The sequence below is a fragment of the Poromitra crassiceps genome, assembly GCF_964638095.1.
Source record: "Poromitra crassiceps genome assembly, chromosome: 6".
Lineage (NCBI taxonomy): Eukaryota > Metazoa > Chordata > Actinopteri > Beryciformes > Melamphaidae > Poromitra > Poromitra crassiceps.
Window position 1 is genome coordinate 30,303,952 of NC_139627.1, and position 15,000 is coordinate 30,318,951.

The 15,000-nt window shown below is 45.8% G+C and overlaps 1 protein-coding gene across 1 annotated transcript in view; it reads right to left on the reverse strand.

The window, feature by feature from the left end:
- LOC310778945 (histone deacetylase 4-like) overlaps positions 1-15,000 on the reverse strand; it is a gene marked incomplete at both ends in the record, with an annotated part of 250,667 nt that overhangs the window by 171,979 nt on the left and 63,688 nt on the right. Inside the window, one exon of the mRNA XM_083639417.1 lies at positions 11,669-11,737. Within this exon, the coding sequence (XP_083495543.1) occupies positions 11,669-11,737 (69 nt within the window). The remainder of the gene's footprint in view (positions 1-11,668; positions 11,738-15,000) is intronic.

Consider the following 15,000-nt stretch of genomic DNA (forward strand, 5'->3'; position numbering starts at 1 on the left):
TTCCCACTAAACTCCCATATCAACAGCCATGTATGTGTAAGATATCACACAAATCAAAGCAAATCAACTTGATTTTCTTGCTTTTAAAAGCAATGCATGTCAAGTATATGTCAATCATTTTTATGATTTTAAATTTCAGTTTGACTTTCACACTTAAAATTAACGACGTCTTATCTGATTAATGTTAAGAAAAAAATTCAATTAAGGTCAAATTTTAGGGCTGAATATAAATACTTTAATTCATTGAATATAGTACAATGTTTCAACCTTAATGTCACAGTCTTTGTCATGCAATTGTCATGCAAAACAAAATAAAATATGGTCAAGATTATTCTTAATTATTGATCAATATTTTAGCACTTATCTTAAAATAATTTTCTGCATCTTTCTGACCCTTCTAACCCTAACCCCTTAAGGTGGCTTGTGGACTGTTGCAATTGGCAGCTTGCATAAATTAGAGACTAAACAGCAGAGAAGACGAACACACTCGACTGACTGATTGACCTCACTCGACACAAGGGCAACTAGACGACACGTCTCTATTGGAGAACACTTGCTAATTGGAGCCTTAATCATGACGAGGGTTTATTATCTGTGATTTGGGAGTTAATTTTAGAAGGCAGACTCGGCAGCAGAACCGGCTCCCTGGCAGCGTGTTAGAGCAGAGCTACCACATGAGAGCTGGGCCAGACATGTTCAGTCAGTGCAATCAGAGAGAGAGGGAGACAGAGAGAGCATGTACACATCACAGGCCAAATCAGCATAGAAGCAGCAATCAAACACTGAGGAGGGAGACAAGATAGGAGATGAGTGTAAGAGAGAGAGAAAGAGAGGAAAAGAGTGTGTGTGTGTGTGTGTGTGTGTGTGTGTGTGTGTGTGTGTGTGTGTGTGTGTGTGTGTGTGTGTGTGTGTGAGAGTGTGTGTGTGTGTGTGTGTGTGAGAGAGAGAGAGAGAGAGAGAGGAAAGAGGGGCAGAACATCCTCTCCTCTTTCCTGATTGCCCTTGCAGAGTTTTGAAACGGTAATGATTCATCTTATTTGCATAAGGCGTCTCTCATCACTCGCTTTCTACTTATCCATGCCCTCATCTCCTCTAATTGCTGTTCTCCTCCCATGTCTCTCTCTTCTCCCCCCATCTCACCACCGCCCCACACCCCCACCCCCACCCCACCAATCTCCCTGTCAGGTTCTTAAGTGCTCGTGGATAATTGAGGCCACTAAATAAAGACAAGCTGTTCATTGGGAAGACAGCGGTTGGTCAACAGGTCTGCCACTTCCTGTATGAACAGTCCTCCCTCTCTCTCTCTCTCTCTCTCAACTGTAGTTGCTCACCTTGACTTCTCATTCCGCTAAGCCTTAATATCAGTGCTTAGCGGACAGAACATGAACATGCTGAGAAAGCCTTGAAGCTTAAAAAGCCACAGAGGGACTGTGCCGCACCCAGGCCTGTGATGGCAGGTGCGTCCAAATCCACATATTTTCACAGCAGCTATTTTGTGTCTAAAAGGCAGGGGAAACACAGGTGCAACCAAAACATTAATGAGGGTTTCCAACTTCCAATCCATTTAGGTGTTCCAGTGCTGGGGCCCTCATTAATGTTTTTGTTGCACCTGTGTTTACGCTAGTCTCACGTGGTCAGACCCAACGTCTTACGTCAGCAAGCTTCCAGCGACGGAGGGTCAGAATCACAAGTACATTTCTGGGTCCCTCTCCGGCAAGAAGATGCTGGCGGAGAAACGGAAGTTACGTCATACAGCGTGTATCCATTATTTACAGTCGGCAAGGAAAAACGTTCAGTGGAACGCCATGAAGCACCGTGAAAGGAGAACTTTTTCTCTTACCACAGTTCTGTTCTATCTGGGTGCTAGTTCTACTTTACTCAAATGTACTGTTGAGTTCCATGAAATAATCATAGTTTCTCTCTATTGTCCGAACCGAATGATTTGGAGGAAAGAAGGCAGCCAAAGTTTGCAGTTTTAGTCGGTGTGGTGGGCGTTTGAGCCTTTTCAATGAATAAAGTTGGGTCCATTTAGCTGAAGCACACTTTACAAATGCACCACCCACGAGGTCTGTGGTTGGTCAATTCATAATGTCTGTCACACATCCTTTTTTGTCTTGGAGGCGGGCATTAACCACTTTTCAGAGTTGTATTACAGACGTAGATTTACCCTGCCTTTTAGATACAAAATGGCTGCTGTGAAAAAGGTAATTTGTCACCATGAAAGGGTACCTTTCGCATTGTAATATGCAGATGAAGGACCATCAGGAGTGGTCTTGAATGTAATAACAGTCTGAGGTTTAAGTAGGTCAAATACGAGGGATCAGTCGAGCAGCATTTTGGTAAACAAACCGCATCACTGGGTGGCAACGGCAATGGAACCCTATGGAACTTGAGCTTTGAGTGTCTGACACTAGCCGGCTAACCCTGTTTACATTTAAAAAACTGCAACAGTTCACACAACTTTAACACGACATGCATATATTATACATCAAACTTTTGAGCTAATTCTGCTCTCACTCAGAATGTCAAAATATAAGCGATGTGATGTATAGTTTTTGAGATATTAACGTTTGTTGGGCACAACTCATACTATTAACTGCCACGGGGTTCCACATTTCTGGGTGGCAAGTGATGTCACGCTGATTCGTCCTATAGGGAGAAGGGGTGGGAGTGGTGGACCCGTAGCGTTCCTGACTTCTAACTTTCTCTTCATGATAGACCTGGTTCGAATCCCGTCCAAGTTGTTTATATTGCCTATACCTAAGGGTATTAAAAAAAAAAAAAAAAAACACGATTTCAGACGGCAGCCTGTCTTTATTGTCACACGAACACTACAACACATGCATGCGGCCACAACACACACTCATGCTGACGGTGGCCGGTGAAATATGTCCTCTGCATTTGAATCATCCAGGCTTGTCCTTTCCTCCGGGGGGTAGGCCAGGAGCAGTGGTCGCTTTTTCTTTCCAGCGCCCGGGGACCATCATTGGACCATCATTGGACCAACTTCAGATGTTGTCGTCACTGGTCGGATGACGATCTTCTGCATGTTTTTAGTGGGGGGCTATGTACGGAGGAACCCCCTGGGGGGTACGGGGAGAACATGCAAACTCCACACAGAAAGGCCCTTTCGACGAGATAGCCCACCTGGGCAGTAGGCACTGAAGATATGGGGGGGTCACAACTCCAGCGCCCACAGCATCCCAGGCGAGAATCGAACTCCGGACCTTCTAGCTGTGAGGCGACAGCGCTACCGACTGCGCCACCGTACCCCCAACTAACCCCCAACTTGCCTAAACCCAACCAAGATGTTTTACTTGCCTAAACTTAAGCGGCAATTCGAGCCGTGGGACTGTGGTCCTGTGAAACGGGCTCTGATCTCCGGCTCTCTTCCTGGTCATTTAGCCGAGCCCAGCTGGGATAGAGAAAGCAGGAAGAGCCAGTGTCTGTGCTGGAGGGACATGCACACAGTGTCTGTGCTGGAGGGACATGCACACAGTGTCTGTGCTGGAGGGACATGCACACAGTGTCTGTGCTGGAGGGACATGCACAGCAAACATGACGCAAAAGGTCCTGTTTGTTGTGGGCAAGAATGACGGCCATGGGGCGGGACAAAGACAAGGGGGCGGGACAAACTGTTTGGCATGGACAGTAATGACGGTGAGGGGGCGTGACAAAGGCCAGGGGTCGGGACAAACCGCAATTTTGACACAATGGAATGAAAACTGTTGGTCTCCATTCCTCATCCTCCTCTCCACCAATCCCAGTGCCTTCACCTGCCCTCCTCCATCCTCCTCTCCTCCTCACTTCTCTCACCCTCCCTCCCGCCTCCGCGTGGCGTCTGTGCTCTGACAGTAATGTGTGAGTAGAGCGTGGGCCGCTGCTAATTTGCACAGAGAGGGAGAAAGCAGTTTTGGCTGGGGGAGAATGAGCCCAGTTTAGCCTATAATGTGGAATGGACACACACACACACACACACAACAACACACACACGTTAGCCCAGCGTCTAGTGTTGGCTCCATCTCCCATTGTCACATGCACCACATGTGTTTCCCACATACTGTATAGACTTTACCCAGGTTTATTAACGGTCGCCAAACAAAGTATATTGGTGACCCACTTAAAGGAGAATTAAAAAAAAATGACACCCTGCCTGGACCTTATTTCCAACTTTAAATATGCTTTTTAAGTCACCCTGACAACTTTGGTCTGATTAGTATCAGCATGAATGATAATCAGTTTTGATTGAACTACGACCTGAAAATGAGGAAAATGCAGCATGTGAAATGCTTGTATTTATGTCTTTTAAATAGCTTATTTTCTGACACACAGTGGCTCATTTAAGCAATATCACACGAGAGGGAGTGCTGTTGTTGGCTAATATCGGCACTGCTGTGATTCGGTCGTAGGCACGAGGCCGCAGGCCGAGTGCCGAAGATAATCACAGCAGTGCCGATATTAGACAACAATAGCACGACCTCGAGTGTGATATTGCTTTTATACAACAGTTCTATTAAACAAAGCTGATTAAAAAATGACAAAAAGCTGAGAAAATATATGATTTCTCTATTTATTCCTCCGCCAACAAAAATAGTTCCCTCAGCTTTCTGCTTTGCCGAAAATGTAGCATAATCAGCCTAATTAACTGCAGGCTGTCTACTTTACTACTGTCTACTCTACAGCTGTCTACTCTACAGCTACTCTACAGCTACAGGAGAAAGCATGGCCTCAAAAGTGATTTCCAAAGTTAGTCAAAGAACCAAATTCCTAGCCAGAATTTCTTCTTTCATTGACAAGAGCGCCCTTGAAACCTTGGCAAATGCTCTGATTCAATGTCACTTTGACTATGCTTGCTCCTCTTGGTTCACGGGAATCACCACCAAACTCAAAAACAGGCTTCAGACCTCCCAGAATAAATTAATTCGGGTTATTCTGAAGCTTCATCCCAGAGTCCATCTCCTCCCCTCCCACTTCAATAGCCTCAGGTGGCTCAGAGTGGAGGAGAGAGTTTCCCAAATTAAATTGTGTATGGTTTTTAGGATTTTTAAACGGGAGGCTCCTCGTTACCTCACTGACTACTTTTGTAAAGTCAGTGAGGTACATGGCTACTCCACAAGAGGAAGCACCTCCAACATTGTTCCCCCCAAATTTAAAACCCTAAAGGGTAAATGCACCTTTTCCTACTCAGCAGCTATTTTATGGAACAAACTCCCTGAGAGTATTAAGACACTTAACTCCAGGTTCTCTTTTAAGCTTGCCTTGAAAAAATGGCTGGTTGGCTCCCAAATGTGGTCATAAACCTTTTACTTTCCTTTTTATTTGCCCTTTCTTAAAACCTTTTATTTTCCTTTTCTAATGTCCCCTGAATAGGCAGGGTTTTTAAATCCCTAGGTAGGTTCCTGTTTTTAGCATATGAGCTGGTCTCTATCTTATTATTTATTGATTGACGCATTTTTACTAGATATCTAATTAACCATTCACTTAAGGTTTTAGAATTTTGATTTGAGTGGTAAATGTTATCATCTGTTTGTGTATGTTTTTGTCCTGCGCACACACGCGCTCATACCTGCATACAGATTCACTAGTCTTGTCCCACACACAAGGACCACAATGGAAACAAGCCCTCGGGCTTTATTGTGTTTTATTCCTTTTGAGCAATATGTTGATGTTGTGTTTGTCTTGTACTTACCTTCTATTATTGTTTCAATAAAGTTATCAATCAATCAATCAATCAATCAGCTGTGAAGCATTTTGTTGATTAGGGCAGCTGTGAAGCGGAGTGATCTACACACAGTGAAGCGCCAGTGCATTATCATGAAATATTGGCACTGGTAGGATCCCTCTTGTCCAATCAAATTGCCCGGCCGGAACTAACTGTTGTATAAATGCTTATTATATCATAGAGAGAACAAGAATAAGAGCGATCTAACGTACGTCCGTGGTGCTGGCAGCTGGCTCCGTTTGCTGTCCGTCACATAGATAGCAGCTCTCTCCGTATGCCCCACTGCTGCTTCTAATCCATATATAACATTATTCCATATGGGCGGCAATTTAATTCAAATGAATCGTCCATAATCTTGAAATCAGATAAATATCTGCTAGGCTTAGCTACACAACAAACTGGATGCAAGTCAACTATGACCTGCACCAGATGTTCATCATCTTCTCCTTCCGTTTGGTAATATGGCAGAACAGAAGAAGAAGACACAACGATAAGCACATCCGGGTGACCTCCAGGGTTGACTGTAGTTAGCTGTTATGTAGCTTAGCATGATAAACACTGCTGATATTGATCTGATTTCAAGATTATGGACGATTAATTTGAATTTGAAGGCCGTGTGTATTTATTTGAGCTTGTCCACTCCGGAATACCTTCCCCTCTGCAGAACTTAGTCACCTGGGGCCGGTTGCACCAACTGGTCTTACACTGGTCTTAAGCTAAGTTGGTCGTAACTTTACGACCTACAGCTACACCGGTTGCACCAAGACGACTTAAGCCTTATTTTCACTAAGACCAGGCGTAACTCCTACGCCTCGTCAGGAGGAGGCGTAGAGCCAGCCTGTAACAGAGATCTCCGCGGAGACCTTTTTGACCGTCATCGTCGTAACATCGCCAGTTCGCCGTCTTTGAAAGCACGACGTTAGATTATAACTAACTACTTGTGTGGCTTAGCCTTCCCAAATGTTGGCGTTAATTCTTTTAGAATTTAATACATAGAATTGGGAACGTTACATTCAATTTCATTCAGACTCCCTGACACTAATCGCCGCCGCCATTTTCCCCCGGGGCTTCCACAGGAGGAGGGGGGTGGGAGGAGGGAGGGTGTAGTGACGCACATACAGTAGTGGGTGACGGCGCGAGGCACATGTGGGCCAATCAGAGGGCATTCCCCGACAATTCACATGAACGCGCATTGCTATGACCAGCGTAGTTAAGACCAGAGTAAGCCGTGTTGGTGCAACAGGCGTAAGTCCATGGTCTTAACTAAGACCGACGTAGGAGTTACGACCAGGCATAGTTAAGACCAGTTGGTGCAACCGGCCCCTGGTTAATATGCACCCAAATCTGTCTCAGCCTTCCTCATCACCACCACCCCTCCATCGCTCAGTCACATCAGCTGGCAGACACTCAACCTTTTGATCCTGAGAATGACTCACTGAAACACACACACGCGGCGCTGACCCCCAACTGATACCATTGCGATGGCTTCTGAGTAAGTCGACTTCACAGCATAGGACATGGAATGAATTGTAATTTACAGTATATAGTCTATTCACCTTATGTAGCCCTGCCCACTTGACCCAGTTGTGTTATGACTTCCTGTTCAAAACCATCTGTTTCAAACCTAGTCTGACTCTGGCTCTTAGGGGTCTGCAGTCTGCACACACCTTAATTGCTGTCAGCAGTGTGGCCACACAGTTAACACAATGAACACAATATAATACTGTACTGTCACAGGAAGTGAAAACACAATAGGAAGTAATTGGCTGAGCCCTGCATTGGAACATAAGGTGAATAGACTCTCTGTCTTGCTCCAACACACACACATACAGAAAGTGTTGCTGTCACGGTAGATTCCCTGCCATAAAGGTTAAAAAATAATAAATAATAAAAAGCCTACCAACACGAGGGTCACAGGTTCGAACCCCCGTGTTACCTCCGGCTTGGTCGGGTGTTCATACAGGTGCAATTGGCTGTGTCTGTGGGTTGTAAGCAGGATTAAGGGTATGTGTCTTGGTCGTTGCACTAGTGCCTCGTCTGGTCAGTCAGGGCACCTGTTCGGGCCGGGGGGAGGGAAATAGCGCGAACCCCCCATGCGCTACAGTACGTCCTGCCTGTGAAACTCCTTCCTGTCAGGTGAAAAGAATATCGGAGGAAGCATGTGCTAGTCTACAACTCTCTTGGCCAATTGTACAAAAGTACAATTGGGGCAGGGGGGAAAATGCAGGAAGGGGGGTATACGTGTATACATAAATGATGCTATGTGCATGTGTGTGCACTCCTGTGTTGCTGTAAGACCATGAAACATGCTATTAAGAGACCACGGGCTCCAGGTCTTGGCAGCCGTATCGGTGACATCAACGCCGCCTCAGCGCTTCCTTCCGCCACATGAGACCAGCATGCCGCTGGTGGGCCGACGGCACGCCGCGGCGCCAACTTCCCACGTTCCTGTCAACCAGAGCGCCAAGCTCCATCAACACCTCTCTGTTCACACGTGCTCACTCCACTGACGCGGAGACAGCCGCTGAATAAAAGATTGGCAGGTACTAAAAACAGCAGCATGTGACATCAGCTTGTGGAAACGATTTCGCTCATGAGTGCATAACAAGCTTCCACACCACACACATACAAACACTGGCAGACACTAAAGCCAGGTGCTGCAACCCTGATGCCACCAAATCACAGGTCCGCAGTCACACCCGCTAATCACTCTAGTGCATTACTCAGTAAAGCCCAGCACATGACCCCATCAAACACAGTTCAGAGTGCATTACTCAGTAAAGCCCAGCACATGACCCCATCAAACACAGTTCAGAGTGCATTACTCAGTAAAGCCCAGCACATGACCCCCTCAAACACAGTTCAGAGTGCATTACTCAGTAAAGCCCAGCACATGACCCCATCAAACACAGTTCAGAGTGCATTACTCAGTAAAGCCCAGCACATGACCCCCTCAAACACAGTTCAGAGTGCATTACTCAGTAAAGCCCAGCACATGACCCCATCAAACACAGTTAAGAGTGCATTACTCAGTAAAGCCCAGCACATGACCCCATCAAACACAGTTCAGAGTGCATTACTCAGTAAAGCCCAGCACATGACCCCATCAAACACAGTTCAGAGTGCATTACTCAGTAAAGCCCAGCACATGACCCCATCAAACACAGTTCAGAGTGCATTACTCAGTAAAGCCCAGCACATGACCCCCTCAAACACAGTTCAGAGTGCATTACTCAGTAAAGCCCAGCACATGACCCCATCAAACACAGGTCAGAGTGCATTACTCAGTAAAGCCCAGCACATGACCCCATCAAACACAGGTCAGAGTGCATTACTCAGTAAAGCCCAGCACATGACCCCATCAAACACAGTTCAGAGTGCATTACTCAGTAAAGCCCAGCACATGACCCCATCAAACACAGTTCAGAGTGCATTACTCAGTAAAGCCCAGCACATGACCCCCTCAAACACAGTTCAGAGTGCATTACTCAGTAAAGCCCAGCACATGACCCCATCAAACACAGTTAAGAGTGCATTACTCAGTAAAGCCCAGCACATGACCCCATCAAACACAGTTCAGAGTGCATTACTCAGTAAAGCCCAGCACATGACCCCATCAAACACAGTTCAGAGTGCATTACTCAGTAAAGCCCAGCACATGACCCCATCAAACACAGTTCAGAGTGCATTACTCAGTAAAGCCCAGCACATGACCCCATCAAACACAGTTCAGAGTGCATTACTCAGTAAAGCCCAGCACATGACCCCCTCAAACACAGTTCAGAGTGCATTACTCAGTAAAGCCCAGCACATGACCCCATCAAACACAGTTAAGAGTGCATTACTCAGTAAAGCCCAGCACATGACCCCATCAAACACAGTTCAGAGTGCATTACTCAGTAAAGCCCAGCACATGACCCCATCAAACACAGTTCAGAGTGCATTACTCAGTAAAGCCCAGCACATGACCCCATCAAACACAGTTCAGAGTGCATTACTCCGTTTTAGATTTCTTTTTTTTCTTTCTTTTTTCTGCTCTGCCCAAAATTTTAATAAACCTTTATGGCATATTATTACAATACAACAATACTGGTGTTGACAGTAATAGAAGATGCCAAATCATTCAAAACAATAAGCATTTTGCTTTTAGGAGCATTGTGCCAGCGTGCAGCGCTGTTCCAAAACAGGCCAACATGTGTCGTTGTCTGGGAAACGCACATCCCATAATACAACAGTATGATGATACTCGGGATGCCATTGCGAACATACTGTAGATGCGAACAAGTTAGCTAAAAGTTTAGCGTCGCCAGCGAGGGCACTATTGCGGTCGAGGTAGGTTTTGAAATCCCTCCAGGTCTGAAAATGTTTCTAGGGGAAACACTATAGGTTGAATATAATATAGGTTGACATTCACATTGGTTGGCTTTTATATACAACTCTCTCCTTATGCCTCCCCAGACCTAAAGATTTTCAACTCCTTGAAGATTATAAAAATCTTGAGAGTCCACACACCTCACGACAGAGATAACCGATTTTCTAACATTTCAATCTTGGAACGCACACACAATCGCTACCGTTCAGACGCAAGCCCACACACTTGACGATTATGCTGAAGATTGTCACCTCGGAGAACTTGGGATCTCGCAGAAACTCACGTGATTAAACGTGACTTCAGAGCAGAGAATTGTAGCCTACTGTATCACAGCCCCGCAGCCCCCAGAATCACATGCCGGAAATATGGACTCGTTAAAAGTGCGTCGGAATGCATCGGCAACTTCGCAGTGAGACATGTGCGTTAATATGGAGTGGAGAAAAGTGTTGGGCAGAGATCTCGCGTTGTGTGTATGGAGAGCCGTGTTTGTGTGTTTTTGGTGCCAATTCTGTTCCTTTCTGCGCGCTCTCTCTCTGCAGCCTGCAGACTTTTTCAGCACCACTGTGGAGCACACATCATGCCCAGCCCAACGTTGCTATTTTACAATTTTCTGTGAGACTCCCCCCCGCCCGCTCCGGTTGGTGACGCGCTCTGCTCAAGATTCCATCGCCTGTCGAGTTGTAAATATCAAACATGTTTGATATGACCGATTCACAATCGGGGAAGAGCCCGACAAGTCAACAGCAGTCTTTGAACCCCACACACACTACAGGATCATTTTGGCAGATTATCGGTCCCGACGAGGCTCAAATCGGGAGCACCACCGATATAGTCGGGAGGGGGGAATCTTGGCCACAATCGGGCAACTTCTCGGCAGGTCTGGGGGAGGCATTAGGCTACTTCCTCCTTATCTGTGTGTATACCTTATTTTTACAGTCTATGGTGTATACATGTGTAAAAAACAAAATCAATATGGCCTACGTTCTCACAATACTCTTCAGATGTTAGTCCCCAGCTAGAACTGAATTAGGCAAAAAGGTGTTTAAATACGCTGGCCCTTCCTCCTGGAACGAGAAGGACCTGAAATGATCAAAGCTGATTACTTTGGGGGAATTTAAGTCCGTTTTAAAGGATCGAGAAATGAGTACTCTCGATCAATGTAACTGCTCCTAAATCTTTTGTGAAATTGTTGTAGAATATTGTACCTATATGCAGCCTAACTGTATTTTGGTCTGTGACCTTATTTTGCATATTAACTGGATACTGTGTTCTCCCTTGTGTGATTCTGTACTTTTCTGTTTGTATTGTTTGTGTTTTGTTGTAACAAGGTTTTCTGCTGCTCTCTTGGCCAGGTCGCTCTTGGAAAAGAGATTTTTAATCGCATTGAGACTTTTACCTGGTTAAATAAAGGATACTGATTGATTGGATCTTGTAGTATATCACTTGGCGATAGATTTATATGAAAATGTCACATGATCAATTCACTTGCTCTTCATCAGCCAGTCAGTGAAACGGCTGACAACCCACAACAGAGCTCTCTCGCCCACGCACACGCACACACACAGCGGTCCTACCAGTTCGAAGGTGGTTGAGGGGAGCAGGTTTCAGAAGTTCCAGAGGGTGCTCCTTGCTGGTCAGGCCACCTGTCAGAGAGCAGAACAGTCTGGTTCACATACGGTCCTCAAGATGACACCAAAAACTAACCTACTAACTAGCCTCAGAATACCTCAGAAGCAGTCTGCACCTCCAAGCACACACACGAGGAGAGGACACAGCCAGGCTAGAGGGAGGAGTGAGGAACCAGCTGAGAGTGAGAAAGTTAGAGAGGGGGTGTGTCTGAGGTGTGTGTGTACATGTAAGGAAGTGAGTAAAAGTGAGCAAATAAATAAATAAAACAAGAGGTATGAATACAGTTACTGCAGCAAGAGAGAGAATGAGACAGATACAGAAAGTAATGCAAACAAACATGGACAACGTAGACCTAGCGTTTCCTCATTACATCTTTGCTTAAACAAACACAGGCCCGTGTCTCATGTTGGTGTACGTACGCATGCACACACACATGCATGCACACGCGCACACACGCACACGCACACACACACACATACACACACACACACACACACACAATAATTACAGTGGTAACAGGAACAGACAGTAGCTCAATTCAGGGAGGACCTGTCTATAAATAGCCTGGTAGGACACATGCACACCTCCCCTATTCTTATGAAACATCCCCACTCCTCTCATGTTCTTTTAAAGTGTTGCCGCAATAATGTAGCACTTTTTCTTCCAAACACCACTATCAGGTTTTGTTAAACCCACAAATCTGAGACACGTTTTAAAATAGTCTCACATGAAACTGTTTTGATGCTATGGATGGATGATTGATTATGCAATAGATACTCTGTGCATCAAAGCACCCAAAATGAATCCAAAATCAAATGTACCAGGACTGCAATCAGTCTACCTGACAGGCTGCCCAAATATTAACATTATATAAGAGACGACTCTATGAAACACATCCTGGTTGCTCAGCAGTATACCGGTATACACTACATTTCACCCTCTCTCTTTCTCCCATCTTTCTTGTCATTTTTCAGTGTGCTGTCTGTCTAATCAACTGTTGAGTTTAGTGGCCATTTCCCCCTATCTCATTCTCAAGAGGCCCTTCTGTTTCCCATATTAAGGATGATTTACTGCCGTTTATCACAATCTAGCAAAGCGTGCATACTGGAAGCAGCCCATGAGGAGACTGTACTGCATACTGGAAGCAGCCCATGAGGAGACTGTACTGCATACTGGAAGCAGCCCATGAGGAGACTGTACTGCATACTGGAAGCAGCCCATGAGGAGACTGTACTGCATACTGGAAGCAGCCCATGAGGAGACTGTACTGCATACTGGAAGCAGCCCATGAGGAGACTGTACTGCATACTGGAAGCAGCCCATGAGGAGACTGTACTGCATACTGGAAGCAGCCCATGAGGAGACTGTACTGCATACTGGAAGCAGCCCATGAGGAGACTGTACTGGATACTGGAAGCAGCCCATGAGGAGACTGTACTGCATACTGGAAGCAGCCCATGAGGAGACTGTACTGCATACTGGAAGCAGCCCATGAGGAGACTGTACTGCATACTGGAAGCAGCCCATGAGGAGACTGTACTGCATACTGGAAGCAGCCCATGAGGAGACTGTACTGCATACTGGAAGCAGCCCATGAGGAGACTGTACTGCATACTGGAAGCAGCCCATGAGGAGACTGTACTGGATAGCGGTGTGGACTCTGCCACTGCAGTGGAAAGGAATGGATTCCTCAGTCTCAACATTTAAAGCCATGCTTTTAAATGCTGCTGCGGCAGATGACAGCCAGAGAGCCTTGAAAAGTCTAAATACTAGAGCCCGACCGATATATCGGTTCGCCGATATTATCGGCCGATATTGGCGTTTACCGATATATCGTATCGGCCGATATTTGGCACCGATTTCTTTTTTTTTAATATATATATATATAAGTTATAGACAGCATGGACAGCATGTTGTGTATATTTGATATTTTTTCTTAACTATTTGTTCTATTGTGTTTTTGTATTTCTAGTTATTTATAATTATTAAATTCCCAGTTAAGTTTACTGTTTCATTGCATTGAGTTTATTATTAATAAGCTGTAAAATATCCTGCCTACATTACATATTTCAATTCATGTCAACTCAATCATATCTTTGTCAAGTGTTTGATATTTGAGGGTTGCTGATGTGGTGCCTCCTCTGGTCGTTAAGGGCGCCTGTTCGGAGGGAGGGGAACTCGTTGGAATAGCGTGATCCTCCCAGGTGCTATGTCCTACCGGTGAAGCTTCCCCTGTCAGGTGAAAAGAAGCGGCTGGCTAACTGCCCATGTGGAAGCATGGAGCCAGTTTTCGGCTCTCCCCAGATTGGCAGAGGGTGGAGCAGCAACCAGGATAAATAAATAAAAAAAATAGCACTAATGGGGGATTAGCACTAATGGGGGATAAACATTTGATTAAAAAAAAGGGAAAAAAAAAAGAATATCGGCCGATATTATCGGTATCATAATTTTTTTACTCCCTAATATCGGTATCGGCATCGGCCTCAAAAATCCAGTATCGGTCGGGCTCTACTTAATACAATTATTTTCTGGAGACGATGAAAGATTTGTATTGAAATTGAAAAACGTTTGACTTCAAAGAGTAGGCACAGCCACAATTTAAATCTCTGAGGTAGAGGTCTTTGGGTATGCTCGAAACCCCGAACACTGGAGGATCCATTCAAAATAAGTGACTCCAGGTCCGGGTCTGACATTTATCGGGTCTGTCCGGGACAGGGCCTCAGCTTTCTAATAATAGAGGTCCAATCGGGTTTGGGCCCAAATTTCCTGGGTCCATTAGAGGCCGGGTCCGTCATATTGGACCCGTGAAGACCTCTACTGTGAAGCTAGTCTCGCTGGCCAGCCTCCTCTCCCTTCAGGTCCGAGGAGTCTGGCACCGCAGGTCTCCATAACTGGGATAAACCCTCCCGTGCTCTACTCTGCTCTCCCATTCGAGCGACTGTTTCGATGGCGGCTTATTACAAGCTCTGTCATTGGCTCCGACCATGTCAATCAGAGCGGCTTCCGCTCCCTCCTCCCTGTATGTCGCTGTAAATAGTGCCGTGCCGCCGCAGTGATAACAACAACGCTAACTAGCTAGCAAGCTAACGGCAGAAATCTACACGCTAGCGGCTAGCTCGTTGCTACACGCTGAAAACGGCAAATTGGATTGTTTGAAAATATTTTCCAAGGGCACTGCCGCTGAGCGCCGCCCATCGCAATCCCACTATGGAGACCTGCGGCGCCAGACTCCTCGGACGGAAAGGAGAGGAGGCTGGCCAGCGAGACTAGAATCCCT